General features: G+C 43.2%; 1 protein-coding gene across 1 annotated transcript; it reads left to right on the forward strand.

The window, feature by feature from the left end:
• The first annotated feature begins 1126 nt into the window (after positions 1–1126).
• On the forward strand, positions 1127–15233 carry has3 (hyaluronan synthase 3). The gene is given in 7 exon segments (XM_034227106.1): positions 1127–1298; positions 9649–9742; positions 9834–10384; positions 11182–11283; positions 12683–13120; positions 13123–13174; positions 13177–15233. Coding segments are annotated over 6 exon segments (1677 nt in total). The 5' UTR covers positions 1127–1298; the 3' UTR covers positions 13617–15233.
• The last annotated feature ends 5540 nt before the right edge of the window (positions 15234–20773 follow it).

Genomic DNA, 20773 nt, shown 5'->3' on the forward strand with positions numbered 1-20773 from the left:
ATGAGGCTCTACTACAGTAAGGAGTGAGAGAGAAGGAGTGAGAGAGAAGGAGTGAGCGAGAAGGAGTGAGCTAGAAGGAGTGAGCGAGAAGGAGTGAGAGAAGGAGTGAGCTAGAAGGAGTGAGCGAGAAGGAGTGAGCGAGAAGGAGTGAGCTAGAAGGAGTGAGCTAGAAGGAGTGAGCTAGAAGGAGTGAGCTAGAAGGAGTGAGCGAGGCTCTGAAGCTGGGGACTGCCTTACCTTTGAGAGTGTGTTTAGGTTCTATCTATTCTAATATTATTTAAATGTGTCTGAGAGGTTTTGTTGGTCATGTAGTGATTGTCGGAGGCGTACTGCAGTTTGTGCAGCCTGCAGGACGTCAGCAGCTCAGCCTCACACAGCAGAGGGAGGGCGAGGGGGGAGGGATAGATAAATAAGCCCATAAAGGATGCTTTCAGAGGTGGAGAGGAGAGGGGGCAAACAGTCCCCCGGCTTGTTGGAGGCTGCTGGCTGCATTGCAGAGAGATAGGGAGCTAGCTGGGGTATCCAGGGAGGGGGGGGGGGGGGTGAGAGGAGACAGAGGGGAGCTGTGGAGGAGAGGCTCAGCAGTGCTGATCAGCCAGCCGGCAGGACGTGTGAGAGGGGTGAAGAATCCGGCTCTGCTGCAAACAGGGGACACAGAAACGACTTACTGCAGAGCAGCATGGGGGGGGGGGGGGGGGCTGGGGATGATTTGTTGCAGGGGGCAAGGAAGAAATCGGACGAAGCCAGGATCGGTGTCCCCATTTTGGCCCGGGTTCTTCACCTTCAGCTTCACCATCACTTTGGCCCCGTGCTCATGATGGAAATCTGGAGAGCAGAGACTCCACCAGCTGTAGCCCCCACCTGTCAGACAGACGCAGGAACATACCAGCATCAGCTGCTGCTGGAGCACCTCTGATCACATCTCAGCTGGGGATAGAGGAGGAGGAGGAGGAGGAGGAGGAGGAGGAGGAGGAGGAGGAGGAGGAGGAGGAGGAGGAGGAGGAGGAGGAGGAGGAGGAGGAGGAGGAGGAGGAGGAGGAGGAGGAGGAGGAGGAGGAGGAGGCGAGGGGCCGGCTCAGGGAGGTGGTGGAGGTTTAAGCTGCATGCTGTATTTTTGGATGTGGGATCTCCTGAATTAAGCAAGCAAGCTGGAATAAAGATGTAGTGTGAGCGAGTGGAAGGAGGGGTGAGGAACAAGGAGAGCGCTGTGCTGAGGAGAGTAGAGGGCTGGACGTCCCGGCTCAACGGACGGAGATCTGGGGGGAGACCAAAGACGGAGGGTCCACTGGATCAGGAAGGTAAGGGTTTTAATAATATGCTTTCTGAGAGACTTTGTTCATAAGATATTAATTCCCCCACAAAGAAAGAAAGATAGGACATATCTGTCTTTTGGTGGTCCTCACTTCTGTACAGGGTGAGTGTAAATGGCTTTAGTATTAGGAACTTCTTCTTCTTGGTCGAATGCACTTATTGTAAGTCGCTTTGGATAAAAGCGTCAGCTAAATGCAATGTAATGTAATAATGTAACTTATAAAATGATCCAGAAGAGGTTTGGAAGTGATACTTGAGGTTTGGCAGGTCGTGTAAAGGTTCAGGAAAGGAGAATCAATAAAAATACTCAAAAGTGAGATCAATTATGATGAAAGTGAATGGAACGTTTTATAAAAATTGAAATGAGCAAAATTAAGTTTAGTAGGAAATTGAAGCACAAAGACTTGAGTGTGTTCTTGTTTGTGGGGTGTGTGTGTGTGTGTGTGTGTGTGTGTGTGTGTGTGTGTGTGTGTGTGTGTGGTGTGTGTGTGTGTGTGTGTGGTGTGTGTGTGTGTGTGTGTGTGTGTGTGTGTGTGTGTGTGTGTGTGTGTGTGTGTGTGTGTGCGTGTAAGTGAGCAAATAAATGTGAGGCAACTAATCACTTGAACAGAACTAAAGAAATTCTGGAACTGAACTGCTGCTCGTTTCTGCTTACATTTTCCCTTGGAAGGTGTAAAAGGACTCAGTTATGGGTTAAGTGTGTATATATGTATGTAAATGATGTGCGGTGTTGGTGTGTGTGTGCTGCCTCCTGGCATGCTGCTTTCCCCTCTGTGGAGGCAGACAGTGACTGTTAGGAAACAGGAACACTCAGAGCGCCTGTTTGACGGCTTTTGGATTTTCCATGGCATCAGTACTGGACCTGCCTGCTCTGGTTGACTTTCACACAAAGCTGCTGGGATTTCAGGTGTGGTCTATAAAGTACCCCACACTCTGATCCAGACAAACAGAAGAATAGGTGATAATATTCAGTTGATGGGTATCATAATAATATGAGGTATTAAAGCAAAGACTAGCATTAGTTATTTTTGAAGGAACAAAGATATTCATCCTTCTACAGTGGTAAGGATGTATTCACACTCACTGATTTGAACACTCAAAGTGTCAGAAAACACAACCCTCTCTCTTTTCCTCCATACCCAAATCTCTAAAAATGGGGCTGCAACGGATCTGATACAGACTGATCCAGATTTGAATAATTTTCTAGGTAGCTAACTTGATCCAGCCACTCCTGGTCCTTTCATCAGACGGGAAGCGAAAGAACGAGCAAGACCCATTGCTGGTATGATAACAACCTGGTACTAAGCACACAGGCATCTTGTTAAAGTTATCTTATCTTAGCCAGCGCCATATAGATAGATTCTATCTATATGGATAGATAGATTCTATCTATATGGCGCTGATCTTAGCTATCTCTTAGTGGAGGAAAACAATTATGACATCACTTACGCGACTCTGGGATTTGTAGTCTTTCTAGTTTGCGTCTTATATTTCAACAGTTTTAAGACAAACTGTGACTTTTTTGACATGTAAATTATTTTTTAAGATTGACAAACATCATATGTGTAATTCATGGCACAATTCAAACGGGATCAAAAGATAAGTTTTCTCTCTCCATTGACTTCAATACATTATTTTTCCGAAATAAGGTCTCATGGACCGGAAGTAGATGGGCGTGACTTTGCCACTCTATCGCCAACTCTCCACCTATCAGGGGAATGTGGGGTTGGGCCACCGCCGGCCATTGCCGCTCGAAAGCGCTGGAGACGTTGTAGTACATATGCCAGGCCTGTAAGTGGTGCTGTAGTCTGCCACAAAAGCAGCGAAGAAGACTTCCCGCGCATGGTTGCCCTTCTGTTTATTCTCCGCTGTGGCTCTTTTTCTCCCTCCCCGAGGCAAGCGTTTGCTCCTGCTGCTGTTATTCATTGCAATCCCTCCCTCGCTGTAATTCTCTACGGTAGTCCACCAGCAGATGACAAACACCCACCTCTCCGCCTCTTCCAAGGGACGAGGGGACCGTGCGGCAGAGGTGGGAGTAAGTCCTACATGTGCACATCATGAGCAAGTCTCAAGTCTTGACCTACAAGTATCAAGCAAGTCCCAAGTCACTGTGGTGAGAGTCAAGCAAGTCAAGTCAAGTCATTGCTCAGGTCAAGCAAGTCAAGTCATACAACATTCTGATGAATAAGCCCAGTTTCCGCATTTAAATCAGTTAAAAGACAATGGTTATGAAAATGGATTCAACCCACATGATCTTCATTACATACACAGTTAATCATTTGAAATCTAATTTAGACCAATGACAATCATATTAGATTCATATTAACCCTAGAACTGTAGACAATATAGCTAGGACTACCATGAATACCAAGTCAAAGTCAAGTCTTTTATCAATGTTAGTCAAGCAAGTCTCAAGTCCAAAAACATGCGACTCGAGTCGGACTCGAGTCAAGTCATGTGACTCGAGTCCCCACCTCTGCCATGCGGCAGAGTTTCAGTTAGATTTTATTTCGCCGGTCAACATGTCCGTTAAAGTTTAAATCTTCTGGACAAAATTAGAAAAGTGCCGGTCAAAGGTCTTCTTTGTTATTTATTGAGCTTTAAAACAAATGAATAACGACTCTATATAAATCATATAAGAATAAAACACGGAGGACGGAGATCTCTTTTTCTCCCCCTCTTCTCCCCGCTGCAGCCTAGCAGCTGATCTCAAAGCACGCACCCCTCTCCTGCAGGGAGGCGTGGTCAGCTGCAGCTCACAGAATCAGCCCCCTGCAAAAACAGTGCTGGAAAGAGCAAATAGAGCAAAATGAGGCATGGCTAAAATGCAGGATCTGTTTGGTATTTTGAAAAAAAAACTATATTTATATACTTTATATAGGTATGGCCATACAATATATTGTTCAAATATAGCATGATAAGTGTCCTTTAATGACTTTGACTTTGTGCCACTGTTACTCTGTGTTTTTGTAAGCCAGAGAGGAACATGTCAGTACATTCAAAGTAAAGGAAACATTTTATCGTGTTTCCTCAGAAGCCCCATCAACGGGGCCAAGAGATGGTCTTATTGAATACACTCCGAGTTTAAACATAACCACAACCACCCAGTGTTGTTGGAGCTGGACCTTTGCTGGGTGTCTTGTCTTCTCCGTCCAATTCATGTGTGCCTCTTTACTGTAACTGTCCAAAAAAAGAAAAAAAATTGCCCAAAAAATTTAAAGGATTCTCATGACTTATAACAGCTGATTTCAAAGCCTAAAGGTATTCTCCATTGGATAAAAGACAAACTGCGTTGCATTTGCATCACCGTCATCACTGTACACACATCTCTTCAGCTGAGAGCATTTGATCAGATCAGCAACACAGAGCCATCTAGTGGCAACATCTTCAGGAGAGTTTTCCTCATGACTAGCACAAGTGAATGCAGAGAAACTGAACATGTAGAGCGTGTCTTCTCAGTCTGTTCACCTTCAGAACTGGCTTCCCTCTGGTGTATACGTCCATAGAGACATTAAACATTTATACATTAAAAGTTAGTACTTTATTACCTTCATAAAGACAGGTTCATAAGATTCATGTGTGAGAAGACTTTATATTAAAACAAACTAGTCTTGAATCTCAGGGAAATGTATAAAAGATGGCATATACTATATGTTCCACCAGAATGAAAAAGGCTGAATGAGCTGTAGCAAAAACCTGATGAACCCTTCACTGAGGGTTAGCCAAATAGAGCTTCTAGTGAAGTCAGATGCTTTCTCCTCTTTTGATGAAACCGAATAAATATACAACAGGTTGTATATTGATACATTCATATTATGTGCCCCCAAAAGTGTCCAAAAAATGTAACCAGTTTAACAGTACAGTTTAAGTATACACAGGATGCCAAATGTATTGTGTCCAAGCAGCACTGTTCCAGGGAGAGGGGAGGGTCTGAGGGAAGCCTGCGCTCACAGTCTACAGCAGCCCTATTTCCTGACACTTCTCACTCCTTCTCTTGCTCCATCCTGACATATCTCCCCATTCCCCTCCCTTCCGCCTTCTCCCTCCCTGTGTAAAGCCCCTGTCCTGAAGCCAAACCGTCCCTCAGCCACACCCCCGACTCCTCACCTGGACCCCCAGCCCATTGCGTCAGAGGGCTGGGTTTCTTCCATGTAACTCCTGGGATATAAATCGGGATACTATTACTTGAACCTGGGACTTTTCTTTACATTTGATTTACATCTATCATCCTCTTTATAATGATCTTACTTTGGACTTGTAATTATCTGCACCCCAATCTGGATCTGGACATAGACGTGTATATGTGGTGGGAGAATTTGACCAGCATCACTTCAGAATCATTTTGGATATGTGGGGGGATACAGAGTGACAGCTTCAGCTTTTATATATCACCAGTTCTGCGAGGACCTAATAAGTCAGATGCCATTTTGACCACGTTTACCCAGGTTGATTGAGTTCCTACCGAAGATCCTAAGGTGATTCGCTAAGTTATTTTTGCCTTTGATCTTTCAAAGTTTCATTAATTAAATTAGAGTAGAAGTACTTGCTGGTACTTGATGGTGACTTGATGGTGACTTGATGGTGACGTTACTTCTGCTGCACTGTGACAGACAAAATCCTTCTTTTCTGAACAAAGAGATACTGGAAGCTCTTGGATCTACCGTTCATTGAAATATGCTTCCTTGGGCTGTTGAGAGAAAAGGAATTCAGACATCTTATAAATGACAACCCCCCCGGCCCCCCCACAAACACACACTGTCCTAATGACTAATACCATACTGTATGGTGACTGTGGCCCATCACACTGTCCATGTTACTGTCTGCTTGTTATGTGGCCCCCGGACATTAAGGCATGCTGCCTGAGATCATCATAATCATAGATCATACCTCAAGCAGAAGCTCAAAGCATATTACATACTATATGTACAATTTAAGTACAATACAAACTACAATATCAATATATACATCTAAATACAAAACAATTTACAATATAATAATATTGAACACAATATTTCCATGTTTGAGCTACACAAGGAAACTGCACACATTAGTTAAAAACTTGGCAAACAAAAACAACATTTTAATTTAATTAATTGTATTTCAGGAAATTGCACTGAATATTCTGAACATGCAGGTTTATCTTCTATTTTTATGTGATGGATTTGTTGTCAGCATTTGATCTGACGTTCTTCTCCAGAATAATTCTGCAACAATTAACATGAACAACAATGGCAATAGAAACAGAACTCTGAGTCAGCAGGATCATACATGCGAACAGAGAGGACTACATTCCACTGTCAGAACCTGCGTGTCACATTTCTCTGGATCCTCTGCTTCAGAACGTAGATGTGTGAAGAACGTGTGATCAGTGCCAGGATGTCAATCTATACATGAACCCCAGAGGAGGAAAACTGTGTGTGTGCCAGTGTCTTAGAGCTGAATGTAACTCCATTAATATCAGGCTGTCTGAGGGGGGGCGGGTGGACGGGGAGGAGGGGGTGTGCGCTGCAGGAGGTAATTTCATGAATGAAAGGGCAGAATTGTTCCTCCAAAGTTTTTGACCAAGCATTGGCCAAACCCTGACTGGCCTTTAATTAGAACTATTAACCCAGAGAGAGGGAGAGAGGGAGCGCCAGAGGGCCTGATGGGGGGGGGGGGGGGGGGCATGAAAGAGGGGAGAACAGATGGGCAGGTGTTGTTCAACCCTTAAGTTCTTTCACCTAAAGATTGCAGTTCAAAGTTCCCTGTCCTCTTCAAACGGTTCTGGGCTGTAATTGTTGCATGCAGAGGTGTAAAGTAACTAAGTAGATTGTGCTGAATGGTACTATTCTGAGATACTTGTACTTTACTTCAGTATTTTAATTTGCTACTTTGTACTTCTACTTAACCAAGATTCAGCTGTGAATGGTGTACTTTTACTCCACTACATGTATTGAATACCTTTAATTACTTCACAGATGTGGATGAATTATATGAAATCTAATCAAGTGTTGAATCAGACTGTAGTTCCACCTGGAGTAAATCCACAAGCTACCCTGCAGTATACAAAGTCATTCAAACTAGCTGCACCTTCACCAGCTTTGAGAACACTTTAATGATCAATCATTATAAAACATATCATAATATTATTCTGAAATGGACCAATCTGTACAATGACTACTTTTACTGTCGCTACTTTCACTATATTTTGATGAGAATACTTTTCTACTACTAACATTTTTGATTGCAGGACTTTTACTGTAACATTCCTACTCTCTGGTACTTCTACGTTGACTTAAGTACAAGATCTGAGTACTTTTCCCGCCTCTGGTTGCATAGTTGATTTTTTTTTTATTACACTTAAATCATACAAAGGAAAATCCAAAATCTGCACTGTACATTTTTTTTAACATCTTAACTAAAGGAAACAAGAATTTTGAATGTGGCTTTATCCAATATTCAGATTTCAGATTAGTACATATTAAATGAGATAACTGGATATTTACACTAACCATTTCAAAAAACTTCGATACTAAAAAGTAATTAAATTAATTGAGTCTGGTGGGGAAAAGTAATGGTGATATATATAAGTCTCCCCTCAGGAGTTTAACTCTTAAAGTGCAGTAGTACTATTCTTTCTTCCTGGTGACTGTTTGCCCCATCAGTAGTACCAGTAGCAATAGTTCTAGTTGAAGTATAACTATATCACCAGGAGTATACTCACATAGTACATAGTCGTATGCAGTAGCAGTAGCTACTGATTGCAGCATTAGTTGTACTGAAAGGCTTCAGAACTATTACTGGAGCAGCAGAAGTAAAATCATATTTTTAAATAGTATTTACTTACAGTGTACCTGTACATGTACACATATGTACCAGGGACCAATATGTACATTTAGGGAAGACAGGGGTAACTCTTTGCAAACTTAAAAATGTATAGGTATTTTTTAACTATTTAGTCAAGTTTGACTATTACTTAGCAACAAACTGGACGGCTGGGTGAAGATGGATGAATACGTTTGGTAGTACATTATTAATCAGCTATTATTCACTGGACCATGACACTTGAAGTACCAGAATGTGTGTTGTTGTTGTTGTTGTTTAAGGTTTTGGGTACTTACAGAGGGTACATATGAGATTTTACTTTGGATTAACACTAACAACTAACTTCTTCTGTTGTTAAAAGTTGTAAATAAGTAGTCCCTGTAATAGAAAGAGTGGAATAGTAAGAATAGTACTGTAGCTGTAATGACTGCACACTGGGCTTTTTTTTCATCTTCTTCTGCCACCATGTTTCCATGATGTCACTGACTGCAGCCGGCCAATGAAAGGTTTCACAGAACACACAGGAAACAGGAAATGACACTTAGGTCAACAAATGAGTTACAAGCTCTCTCTGTCAGAGCCTTCAGTAAGACTCTGAGTCTCACCTCACAACAGACCTGTTTATGCTCACGCTTTCATGTACTTAAAACATGCTCACTTCAAAGCATACAGAGAAAATCCATTCAATAAGTGAGGTTGTTTTAATCGCTGCTGTGATTCAAACAGTTTACACAGGCCCAATTTTATTTGTCTCTTTCCCGGCCTGGCTCGTGTTCTCCTCCTTCACTTCACCCTCTTTGACCGTCCTCTTATTCTTCCTCTCTCACTGTATTCCCACCTCATCTTCACTCCACAAAACCTGAACATGTGTCCTCACATTACACAATTCTAACCTTCACATCTGTTGTGGCCCCCCCACCTCCTCAACCAGGGTTGGAGTTATGTGGGAGCCAATGGGAGCTGAGCTCCCATAAGGAGGGTCTGAGCTCCTATGAAATCATACATCTGTGGGGGTCGCTATTTCATTACCAACAACCATTATTTTAATCACAAATAATGCATGTGTCAATGTAATGAGTATTATTTATACTGTGTGTGTGTGTGTGTGTGTGTGTGTGTGTGTGTGTGTGTGTGTGTGTGTGTGTGCACACGCGTGCGTGCACACACGTTAGTTTTAAAGACCCCCATAAAGCTCAGATTATAACTCGAGCGCTGTCCTCGACTGTGGCGACTGTGGCTGCGAGGGAGTGCGGTCGTCTTTCAACCAGAAGGTTGTGGGTTCGATCCCAGCCCATGCAGTCAACATGTCGATGTATCCTTGGGCAAGATACTTAACCCTGAGTTGCTCCCGATGGCATGTGTGAATGTGTATGCATGTTAGGTCCTAGAGTAACATACACTGCTCTGTATGAATGGGTGTGAATGGGTGAAAGACATGTCGTATGTAAAGCGCTTTGAGGGGTCTTAAAGACTGGATAAAGCGCTATATAAGTACAGTCCATTTACCATTCCTCAACCTCTCCTCTCCCCCAGATGCCCTCTCGCTGCAGGAATGCGCTGAACATCGTGGCCACCACCCTCTTTGCTGCGGTGGTCCTCTTCACCATCCTGCTGGCCTATGTCACAGGTGAGTGAGGAGAGTATAGAGACACATGTACATGAGAATCACAACAAAGGATGCTCATGCAAATCTAACTTGTCTTTTATTTGTATTTCAGGCTACCAGTTCATCCACACTGAGCAGCACCACCTCTCTTTCGGCCTCTATGGTGCGTTCCTCTCCCTCCATCTCTTCCTCCAGAGCCTCTTTGCTTTCCTAGAGCACCGGCAGATGAGGACCCCCGCCCGGCCGCAGCACCTCCGTCGCTCCGTTGCCCTCTGCATCGCTGCCTTCCAGGAGGACCCGGACTACTTGAGGAAGTGCCTGCGCAGCATCCGCCGGATCTCCTTCCCTGGCCTGAAGGTGGTGCTAGTGGTGGACGGGAACCGGCCAGAAGACCGCTACATGATTGACATTTTCCAGGAGGTGATGGGTGGGGCTGACCAAGCTGGCAGTATGGTGTGGAAGGGAAACTACCACAGTGATGGGGGAGGAGGAGGAGGAGTGGGAGATGGAGGAAGGAGCACGGTGCACATGGAGGAGGCTGCACGGGTGGCCCGGCTGGTCAGAGGCTGCCGGTACTCCTGCATCATGCAGGAGTGGGGGGGCAAAAGAGAGGTGATGTACACAGCCTTTAAAGCACTGGGGGACAGTGTGGATTATGTGCAGGTAAGGGCCACACACAGAAAACGTATGCATGCATCAAAGTATACATACAAGGATTGGACCGTAATGTGATCGATGTGGCCCCTTTGCCACATCGATTGCAGAATAAAAAATGTGCTCATGTTTATTGTTGGTATTTATATCGGCCTTGCCTCCTAGCTGGTGTAAACAGATATCACCATTCCTCTGAATACATTTAGACTTAAACCTGGACATTATTTGCAAAATGTAAGCAGTGTGTTTGAAGCAAAACTGTTACTGTAGAAACACTGCAGTGTGCTTAAACAGAACCATAAGGTACATGTGATTCTTTCGTTTCCTTACATTGCCTTTCTGTTTTCTTGAGTCTACAGAGACAAAAATAACCTTAAACTACATGTTAAGGCGATTAACAATCTTAAATCAAAGAGGAAGTAGAACTATATTTGAAACTTCTGTGACTCACCTTAAACCCGTTTATAATACAACAGCAACCCAAGACAACTACAAACATTTGACTTATTGTATTTACCTATATGCCCTCCAATCCAAATGAACAACGCAGCCAGCTGTTGCATGCCCTCTGTGCCCTGGCTTTGGGTCAAAGGTCACGTCCACAGCTGACCCAGTTCCTTGTGGTTAGAATTACCCAGCTGGGATCTCTGTCAGCAGCCTCTCATTTCACTCATGATTTTGAGCATAAATACTACTCAGTGCTCTGAAACACCTGCAGCCTTAATTTGACCAAAGGATGCATATGTTTAGGTCTGTGTGATTCTCAGAATGATTGCACCCTCTGTGTTTGTTGTATCCTGTGTCAGGTGTCTGACTCGGACACCGTTCTGGACCCAGCATGTACCATTGAAATGCTGAAGATCCTTGAGGACGATCCAATGGTGGGAGGAGTTGGTGGAGACGTACAGGTACCTTTCAATTGTAAACATATACAAATGTAAAAGTATATTTAAGCCCCAGGATGTTTAGTCTACAAGTCAACTTAGACCCTCTAAAGCAGTGGTCGCCAACCAGTCGCGAGTGTGGTGCGGGTAGATCGCGGACCGTTACAAAAAAAGTAACAAAAGAAAGAAAAATAAAATAAAAATAATAATGTTTGAAAAATACGTTTTTAGATGTAAACCTATCATCCACCACCCCGTTAGCAGGTGCCACTTGATTGACGTATATTTGAGACACCTCAATAATATAATACATTAACCGTGCTTTACGTGAACCTCATCATGACACAAGAGAGGACGGCAGGAATGCAATTTCCCGTGTTCAGTGAATGCAACAGAAAACACCAGACCAATCAGAGAGTTGCATGGAAATACACGTGTACTTGTGTCATTCAAGCTCGGCTCTGTGTGTGTGTGGCAATAGCGCATTTAGTGTGATAGAGAGAGAGGGAGAGAGAGACAGGGAGAAAGAGGGAGAGAGGGAGAGAGAGGGACCGGTGCTAGCGGGGACTGTCATGTTAGCATCTGGTTAGCTAGCTGCACTAACGGACATAAGGAGCTGTTTCCACAACAAGCTGGAGGAGAGTCCTCCCCCTGTCAGACTGAGGGGCTCAGGTGAGCTAAAGGACTGCTGTAAGGAGTGTTTAGAACGGTTTTGTCACAAATTATTCAAAAGAGTATTTCCGCGGCACACCTTCATATGATCATTATAGTTATACAAACAATAAGAGAATACATGAAAAACAGGTATGAAATACTATATGGCAGTAAAACAAGAATAAAGTTTAAAAGGGGAGTGATTTGTAAAATATCCATAAAGAAAAAGAAAATCTGTTTATAGTTCTGTTTCATCTGGGTGTTGAGAGAGGTATCCATAGATCTCTTCATGTTGCTCTCAAAGTGCACCAGATTGATGCATTTAACTTCAATATTTAAAAAAAATCTTCCCGGGGGAGCATCCCCCCGGACCACCCTAGAGGAGGTGAGGACCTAGAGGAGGTGAGGACCCCCCTAGAGGAGGTGAAGTCCGCCTCCCACTCGTAAAAAAATAGCACTTTACCCCTGCCTATATGCCGTGAGCTGATTATGGAGCCTTCATTGTAACAGTAATTCAGATGCAATTAGTCTATATAAAAAGGCCTCAAATTGGAAGCACTGTCTGGGCCGTCTTTTTCACTCAATTCCGCAATAGGTAGATCTCGCCTTTCACCTAGGCCGAGGTCGGTGATCTTGGGCTTAAAAAGGTTGGTGACCACTCCTCTAAAGGTATGTGTGAAGGCTCCTTACAGCATAGCATGAATGTACAATTATTTTTCCTCGATAAACTTGTTCCGACTGATTTCTCTCCGCTTTTTCCATCCTCCAGATCCTAAACAAGTATGACTCGTGGATCTCATTCCTCAGTAGCGTGCGCTACTGGATGGCCTTCAACATCGAGCGGGCCTGCCAGTCCTACTTTGGCTGCGTCCAGTGTATCAGCGGCCCTCTGGGGATGTATAGGAACTCTTTGCTCCAGCGCTTCCTGGAGCCCTGGTACCATCAGACCTTCCTGGGCTCCAAGTGCAGCTTCGGGGACGACCGCCACCTCACCAATCGGGTTCTCAGCCTCGGCTACAAGACTAAATTTACTGCGCGATCGCAGTGCCAGACTGAGACTCCAACCCAGTATCTGCGTTGGCTTAACCAGCAGACTCGATGGAGCAAGTCTTACTTCCGTGAGTGGCTCTATAACGCCCTGTGGTTCCACAAGCACAGCCTCTGGATGACCTATGAGTCTGTGGTCACCGGCTTCTTCCCCTTTTTCCCCTGGTTGCCACAGTCATCCATCTCTTCTACCGTGGAAGGCTGTGGAACATTCTGCTCTTTCTATGACGGTCCAACTGGTTGGGATGGTGAAGGCCACCTACGGCCCTGTTTTCCTTCGTGGCAACCTGGTCATGATCTTCATGTCACTCTACTCTCTACTCTACATGTCCAGCTTGCTTCCTGCCAAAATATTTGCTCTGCTCACCATCAATAAGGCTGGATGGGGCACTTCAGGCCGCAGGAAGATCGTAGTCAACTTCATCGGCGCTGTGCCTGTCACAGTGTGGGCTATTGTACTGCTCGGAGGTGTGATGTATACAATCTACTGTGAAACACAGGAGCCGTTTAGTGAGACAGAAAAGGTCTTGTTGATAGCGGGGACGATACTCTACGCCTGCTACTGGATCATTCTGCTGGTGCTCTACCTGGCCATCGTAGCCAAGCGATGTAACAAGAGGGAGGAGCAGTACCACCTGCCATACGCTGAGGCATAAACATGCTAAACACATGTCAGAGTTGTACTGCAGTATGACTGTAGCAATGTCTCTGACACTGTGAACTGCTCCTGAGGTGAGCTGTGAACCACATCTTTATGACGAGTGCTAAGAGTTGTGAATCTGAAATCTAAGCAGCAGGAATCCACCCCAGCTGTATGAGACTCAGATGCTCAATGGTGCTTCAAATTGAAAAACCAAACCAAACAGAACTGATTGAGTTTATAAAGTGTTCAAAGAAGTAATAATGCCATGCTCAGAAGAAAATACGGTATTTCATGGGTACTGGTTAGCTGTAACTGTGACAGAAGGGTGCAGACAAGTGTTTTTAATGAATATATAGCAGCACACGGGACAAAATGAGACTAAGAGATATAAAGGTCTTACTTGCTGGTGTTTCAGTTATTCATGTCATTATGAAAGTGATGAGCTGTTATGAAATGTGAAGGAGCTGAGCCTCAAGAACAAACAATGATAAGTAACACAGCAAAGCAATTCTCTCGAGTCCCAGCACTTCTATTACAAACAAAGAGGACCTCAGTCTGATAAGTGTTCGGACTGAACACAAAGCAAATGTGTGTTACCAATACCTACAAAGTAAAGAAGGGATTATACATGACGGATGAAAATTTGCTCTGTGTCACTGTCAACTTGAAATAGAAATATGAAATGAAGAACCCTAACGAGACAGGAGAATGCAGAGAGGCTGGAGTAAGTCATTCCTCAGAGGAAACACACACAGCCTTCCACACAATTTGTGCATGAAGGCCAGCTACAGCTGGAGTCTATTCATATGGTATATTCATTGTTTGTGAACACTGGACACGGATGGTTTGTAGTTTATCAAAAGCCATGTGAAAATCTGGCCCCTTCTCACCATAAAGATAGTATTTTTACAAGTGAATCTTTGTTCAATACTCATCATATGCTATTTTGTACTTTAGATGTGTTGCTTTCTGTAATCATTCTCCTCCATACTGGCCATGAGGTGATGTCTTTTAAAATATTAATCTTTTTCAATCCTATTCTCAGCAGCAAAAGTAATGCTTTACAGTACTTGTTGGACTTTTCCTTTTTTTCACCCGGCCTGTCAAACATGCCTTTACCACCATCCTGGGCCTCCAGCAGTGACAGCCTCCAACTTTATCCACCTTTATCCAACTTTTCCACTGCAAATCAGTCACCCAGTCACTCTGAGATGTTTTATATGGTCACTTTTATATATTTGTAAAGGTGCCAAATGAGCCAAATATTTTACTACAGGAACCTGTTCTCTTAACTTTATACATGTTTAGATGTAATCTTTGTTTATTCATTCCATCAACAATTTAAAGACCGAAGACCAACGAGATTTCTCCTGAAGTGACTCGACAGCTTTGCTCTTAATCTGTTTATTGCTTCCAACATTACAAAATTGGACATGATTTCAGATCATATTCGGTGAAATGTAGCCTGTGTTTCAAAAGCTAAACGCTCACACATTTTGTCAAGTGTGTGAACCATTATCCTCACTGAGGAATGCATTTTAGCTTTGGGCTGTCGACATTTCCTCTTGCGTCATTTAAAGTGGACCTATCATGCTATATTTGAAACATATATTGTAGGGCCATACCTATATAAAACATGTCTGTGAATTTTTTTTTTCAAAATACCAAACAGATCATGCATTTTAGCCATGCCTCATTTCGCTCTATTTGCTCTTTTCCAGCCCTGTTTTTGCAAGGGCTGATTCTGTGAGAAGTCTTCTTCGCTGCTTTTGTGGCAGACTACAGCGCCACTTACAGGCCTGGCATATGTACTACAGCGTCTCCAGCGCTGTCGAGCGGCAATGGCCGTGGCCCAACCCCCCATTCCCCTGATAGGTGGAGAGTTGCCCATATAGGCGGAGCACCCCTTTTCTGACGTCAGAAAAATTCAAATCTGTATCAGATCCGTTGCAGCCCCGTTTTTAGAGATTTGGGTATGGAGGAAAAGAGAGAGGGTTGTGTTTTCTGACACTTGGTGAGTTCCCTGACACACCGGGGACACATATTCATGTATAAAAGACGTACAAAGGTGCATTTTGCATGATAGGTCACCTTTAAGTTGTGTTCATATTGATTCTATTTTGGGCGGGATGTCTAAATTTAAGCTTGAAAGTTAAAAAAGGACACAGATTAAAGGAAACTTTTTATTAGCTGGTTCTGACGTTAACCAGCGATGCAAGAGGCCTAGTCTCTTCTGTCTCAGGCCATCACAGCATACTGACATTTTCAAGTCATTAAAAATGCTTCCTTTTTTAGACACAATCTTCCCATTTATATCAAATAGAGAATGTCTCTATGATTTAAAAATGACTGCATTGAAATTCTCCCTATTGCTATTTTGTTCACTGTATTGTAAGTTTACATGAAAAGATAAATACATTTTCAGGAATCAATGTGTAAACATTAACGGCCTGAAACACTCAGACATGATCATTTACACACAACCAGTTGTAGTAATCAATGCTATTTTGTTACAATCTGCCTAGTGTCATAAAAGAGTTTGGGGTGTAGTAGCACCTGTCACATTTGTTCAGTTCAATTGAGTTTCTGTCTTTGTTGCTAAGGAGCTGAAGCCTGTAATTGAAGGGAGAACATGAGTTCCTCCTACAGAGACACCAGGGAACCTGCAGAGCAACCACAGCGTCTCACTCTCTGAGAGGGGGGGGCTCAGCAGACTGTCAAGGTTGTGAGCAGAGCAGGGTGGACCCAAATGCAGGACACAAAGTATTGTACAACAAAAATACTTTTAATTCCAGGTTAGACAGGCAAATCAGTGGCTATGAAGCAGGATTTGCAGTTAGCGAGGTAACTTCAGGGTTAACTCTGAGTTTTTTGTCCTATGACGCTGGTTCACTTCTTACCGGGGTAGATCTCCATGGTAACTTATGCTGAACACCTAACCTGCTCTGGAGGTTTGGTTCCAGATAAGAGATCAACTCAGTGAAAGCACCGCCTGCTGACCAATCAGAGCTCAGTGTGGGGAATTTAAAGTTATCAAGTCCTATTACAGAATAAAAGAAATACAGTTTAAACTTCCGTATGCAGGAAAGACGCCGACGTGTCTTATCATTCATATCACATCAACAATCACATCATCGATCATATAATATCATAATATATCATATTTCCTTATCTGTGTCAGTTTATCGAGCCGTATCTGGCCGTGCAACACTCACAGTGTCACATACTGTTTGCAGTTAAGTATTATTTTAAGCAACACATTAAGTTGACGAAACACAAGTCAAATGTAATTCAAGTCAGATCCAATCGTGTCTTAGATGGGGCAGTGATATCATACAACTGTTAATGTACGCATCAAACATATTTGTCTAATATCATTGTTTACTTTTCATTCAGGAAGTATGACTCTGTGCTGCTGTCAGTACGCTTGTCCATGTTTGTGATTGGTCAAATGTTGCTAACCCCGCCCCTTTCACGTGAACGCGCTCATAGTGAGTCGCAGTCCCTCCCTATCCGGTGGAACTCCATGGGACCTTATTTCGGAAAAATTATGTATTGAAGTCAATGGCGAGAGAAAAGTTATCTTTCGATCCCGTTTGAATTGTGCCATGAATTACGTAAAAAAAGTCACAGTTTGTCGTACAACTGTGAAGTAACACTTATTTGTGTGTGAAACCGCTCAATGAACTACATCTCTGGTCTCGCACAATACACGTCACCATTCACCAACACCATGAGGTGAAAAGTATTAAAGGAGGTGGAAATCATTACACGTCTGGGCATGTTGAGAGCTGCTATTAAACAAAAGGGGAGTTAGTCGGTTCCGTAAGAGCCAACATGCGGGACCGGCTGTACAAGGTTTCGGGGCGTTAAACGAGTGTAATGTGTAACGTTATTGTCAGCTAGCTAACATTAGCTAACAAGCACAATCTTGTGTTTTTTTTAAGCAACTAGTTTTCTGCGTACCTTGTCCTTGCCAACACTAATGTTATCCACAGCATACACAGCGATCACTCAGTTCTTAACGAGAAAACAAGTTGCTGTGTTACCTTGTTAGTGTGTACCTTGTTAGCTAATGTTAGCTAGCTGACATTAACGTTACACATTACACTCTTTTAACACTCACCTCGGCTCTTACGGAACCGACTAAATCCCCTTTTGTGTGTATACAGCTCTCAACATGCCCAGACTTGTAGTGATTTTCTCCTCGTTTAATACTTTTCGCCTCATTCTGAAAGACGTGCCAGCTTGGTGTTGGTGACGTGTGTTGTGCGAGACCAGAGATGTAGTTCATTGAGCGGTTACACAAAAAAAAAAGCGTTACTTCACAGCAGTGGCGAGCCGTGACTTTTATACCTAGGCCCTCTGACCCCCACCCATTCCCTCGAAAAAAATAAGAGTTATTAAGTCACAGCGGAATATCAAAACAGCGGTCCGGGCTGCAAAACGCATCAATTACAGCGACCCTCTACCACACAAAACAACACAATTTATCTAAACACCTATCATGACAGCCAAGTAACAATAAAAAATGAATGAAGTCGGCACGGCGGCCCACATTGAAAATGACTGAGGCCTACCTTTGATGATAAATCACTGAAACACAAAGTCCATCCTCCTGTCCTTTTGGATGAAGCACTGGCGGGGTCATGCAGCTGATCCTTTGCCACTCCAACTCAATCTTCAAAATGACTCGGTTCATAAATCTATCTATCATAAATCTATCGATTAGATTTATGATTCGAAAATTATAAAAGTAGGGTAGACATGTGGATATTATCCGGTTGAACAAAACGTGCATTTATCTAACAGGTTCGTTTTCCACTGACCTTATTTCAAGCTATTTTCCAAAACCCTATGGAGAAATCCCATTGCTTTTTTGTCAAGGGAACCCGAGCGCAGCTTACTTCCGGGTTTTAGGATGCGTCACTGCACCACTTGCATAGACCTCACAGCGGGCGGAACTTGTCATAAAGTCCGCGAAAATAAAGCCCACCCATTTAGAGGGAAGATATGATTGGTTGTACTGTCATTTGACATTACTCTCTCATTGAGTTACTATAGCGGGCCCTCTGTGAATGTACAGAGGGACCAACAAGCTCTCCCGTCTTCACAGTAACTCGCAGAGACGCCTAAAGGAGCTTCTTTCATTTAACCCTTCACACTCCAACAGAAACTGAACAGGCAGATTCAAAGGATTTATTTATTTGGAAATGTTATTTTAAATACAATTAAATTAAGTTATTTTGGTAAAACTAATGAAGAATATAACTAAAAAACTTTTTTTTGTATGTTTTCAAATATTATTTTTTAGAATATCTTAGGCCCTCAGAGAGGGCCTAGAGGGCCCTGACGGCTCGCCACTGCTTCACAGTTTTACAACAATTATAATTAGTTTTGACTTGGAAATTATTTTTTAAGATTGACAAACATCATAGGTAATTCATGGCACAATTCAAACGGGATCGAAAGATAACTTTTCTCTCGCCATTGACTTCAATGCATAATTTTTCCTAAATAAGGTCCCATGGAGTTCCACCAGAAAGGGAGGGACTTCGGCTCTCTATAGCCGGACAGAGAGGCCCAATTCCAAATCACACCCTACCCACTCCCAATCCGTGGCGGAGTGACACTCGCAGCTAAACGAGGCTCCCTCCTTTCAGATGGAGGGAGTAAATACAGCAGCAAGCTTTGGGACGGCCTCCCCTCTCTCCGGCAGAAACAGGAAATGCTGTAACTGTATGTAACAACGGTTTCAAATCAGCATCTCTTGGACAAAAAATTCAATTAATAACTAAAATAAAACTCCAAACATTTTTCATTGTGTTTCAAAGCTCTTTTAGTTTTAAACCTGATTTAAGCTTCTTAGTTTTTGCAACAGTCTGTAAATATACACAACTTTATAATAAAATGCACACATTTACCTTTTTCTAGACTAAACACAGGTATACGATCCTAAGTTAAAAAAATATGAGGTTATCATGAGGTTGTGAACCTTCAGAGCCACTGTTTCAAGGATGCTACGTCATCGAATCCCGCCGAAGGACTGTTCCAATATACAGGATCCTTGGAATTCTACCGAGGACTGAGTCCTTTGTTGCGGGAACATTTCGAGGATGCACATGTGTATCCTCGGCGGTCTTAAAATCCCCACGATGCTTTGCGCACGGACCAATTTCCAAAATCTTTGGCGGAAAATGGCTGAATCCAGGCAGTACACATTTAAATGTAAGTAGGCTATGTTCAGTGGCGTAGTAAATGTGAGTTTAAAGTTTATAGTCCGTTTGAGTTTTGCCCGTGTTAATGCAAACCGAACCTTCTGAAAAATGAAACAATGTAACAAACTGTCGTCTGTTGCACACCAGAGAAGCGGACTATTAGGTTTGAATGAGACCTTAGAGTGTTTTGCACATAAATAAATAATTAAAATGAACCTTGTTTTGACTTTGCCTCTTTTGTTGATATTTGTGGGTTATGCTACAATGTGCACCAATATGTGTAAAAAAGGTTTGCAGACATCAAGTATGATATGAATACAAATTGTATTATTGATTGGTGATGTTGATTTTATGATTTACTTATGGCTGCTTATCCTCCAGGACTTTTTCAAGGCTGAAAACAGAAGGAGAAGGTTTTATGTTAGTTTAGTGGTTCTGTCCTGGAGATATGATCATTTTTAAAAATACAATTACTCAAGTAGGCTACATCTTCGCAAATCAGTTATGAGTCTTCAAACAAATCGCGCTCAATTTAAGGCGGGGCATCTCATATGACGCACACCTGCACACTTGCTAGCCTGTTCCATTATTCGTTCTCCGATGCTAGGAAGGATTCTTGCCTAGCCTCTGAAGGAACTGACTCAGAAGACATGTCCTACCAAGGAAGCGTCCGCGACATTGAGAAACACCCTCGCTGTTTGAGGGCTTGATAACCCACTCGCCCTCCACACTTGTTGGTTTGGAACTGCACTTAATGTGGCAGCCCCTCCGCCCCAACGGAGCGGTAGTGTGTAGGGGTAGGGTGTAGGGGGTGGATTGGAATTGGGCCATAAACCCTGGGTGGATTTACCGAGTTGATAACCAGCGTCTTAGGACCGCTTAGCGAAATCTCGTTTGTTAGGGTTAGTTAACCTCTTCTACACCGTAGACCAGGGGGGAAAACGCGTCATCT

This window comes from Gymnodraco acuticeps, unplaced genomic scaffold (genome assembly GCF_902827175.1).
Source record: "Gymnodraco acuticeps unplaced genomic scaffold, fGymAcu1.1, whole genome shotgun sequence".
In the NCBI taxonomy this organism is placed as follows: Eukaryota; Metazoa; Chordata; class Actinopteri; order Perciformes; family Bathydraconidae; genus Gymnodraco; species Gymnodraco acuticeps.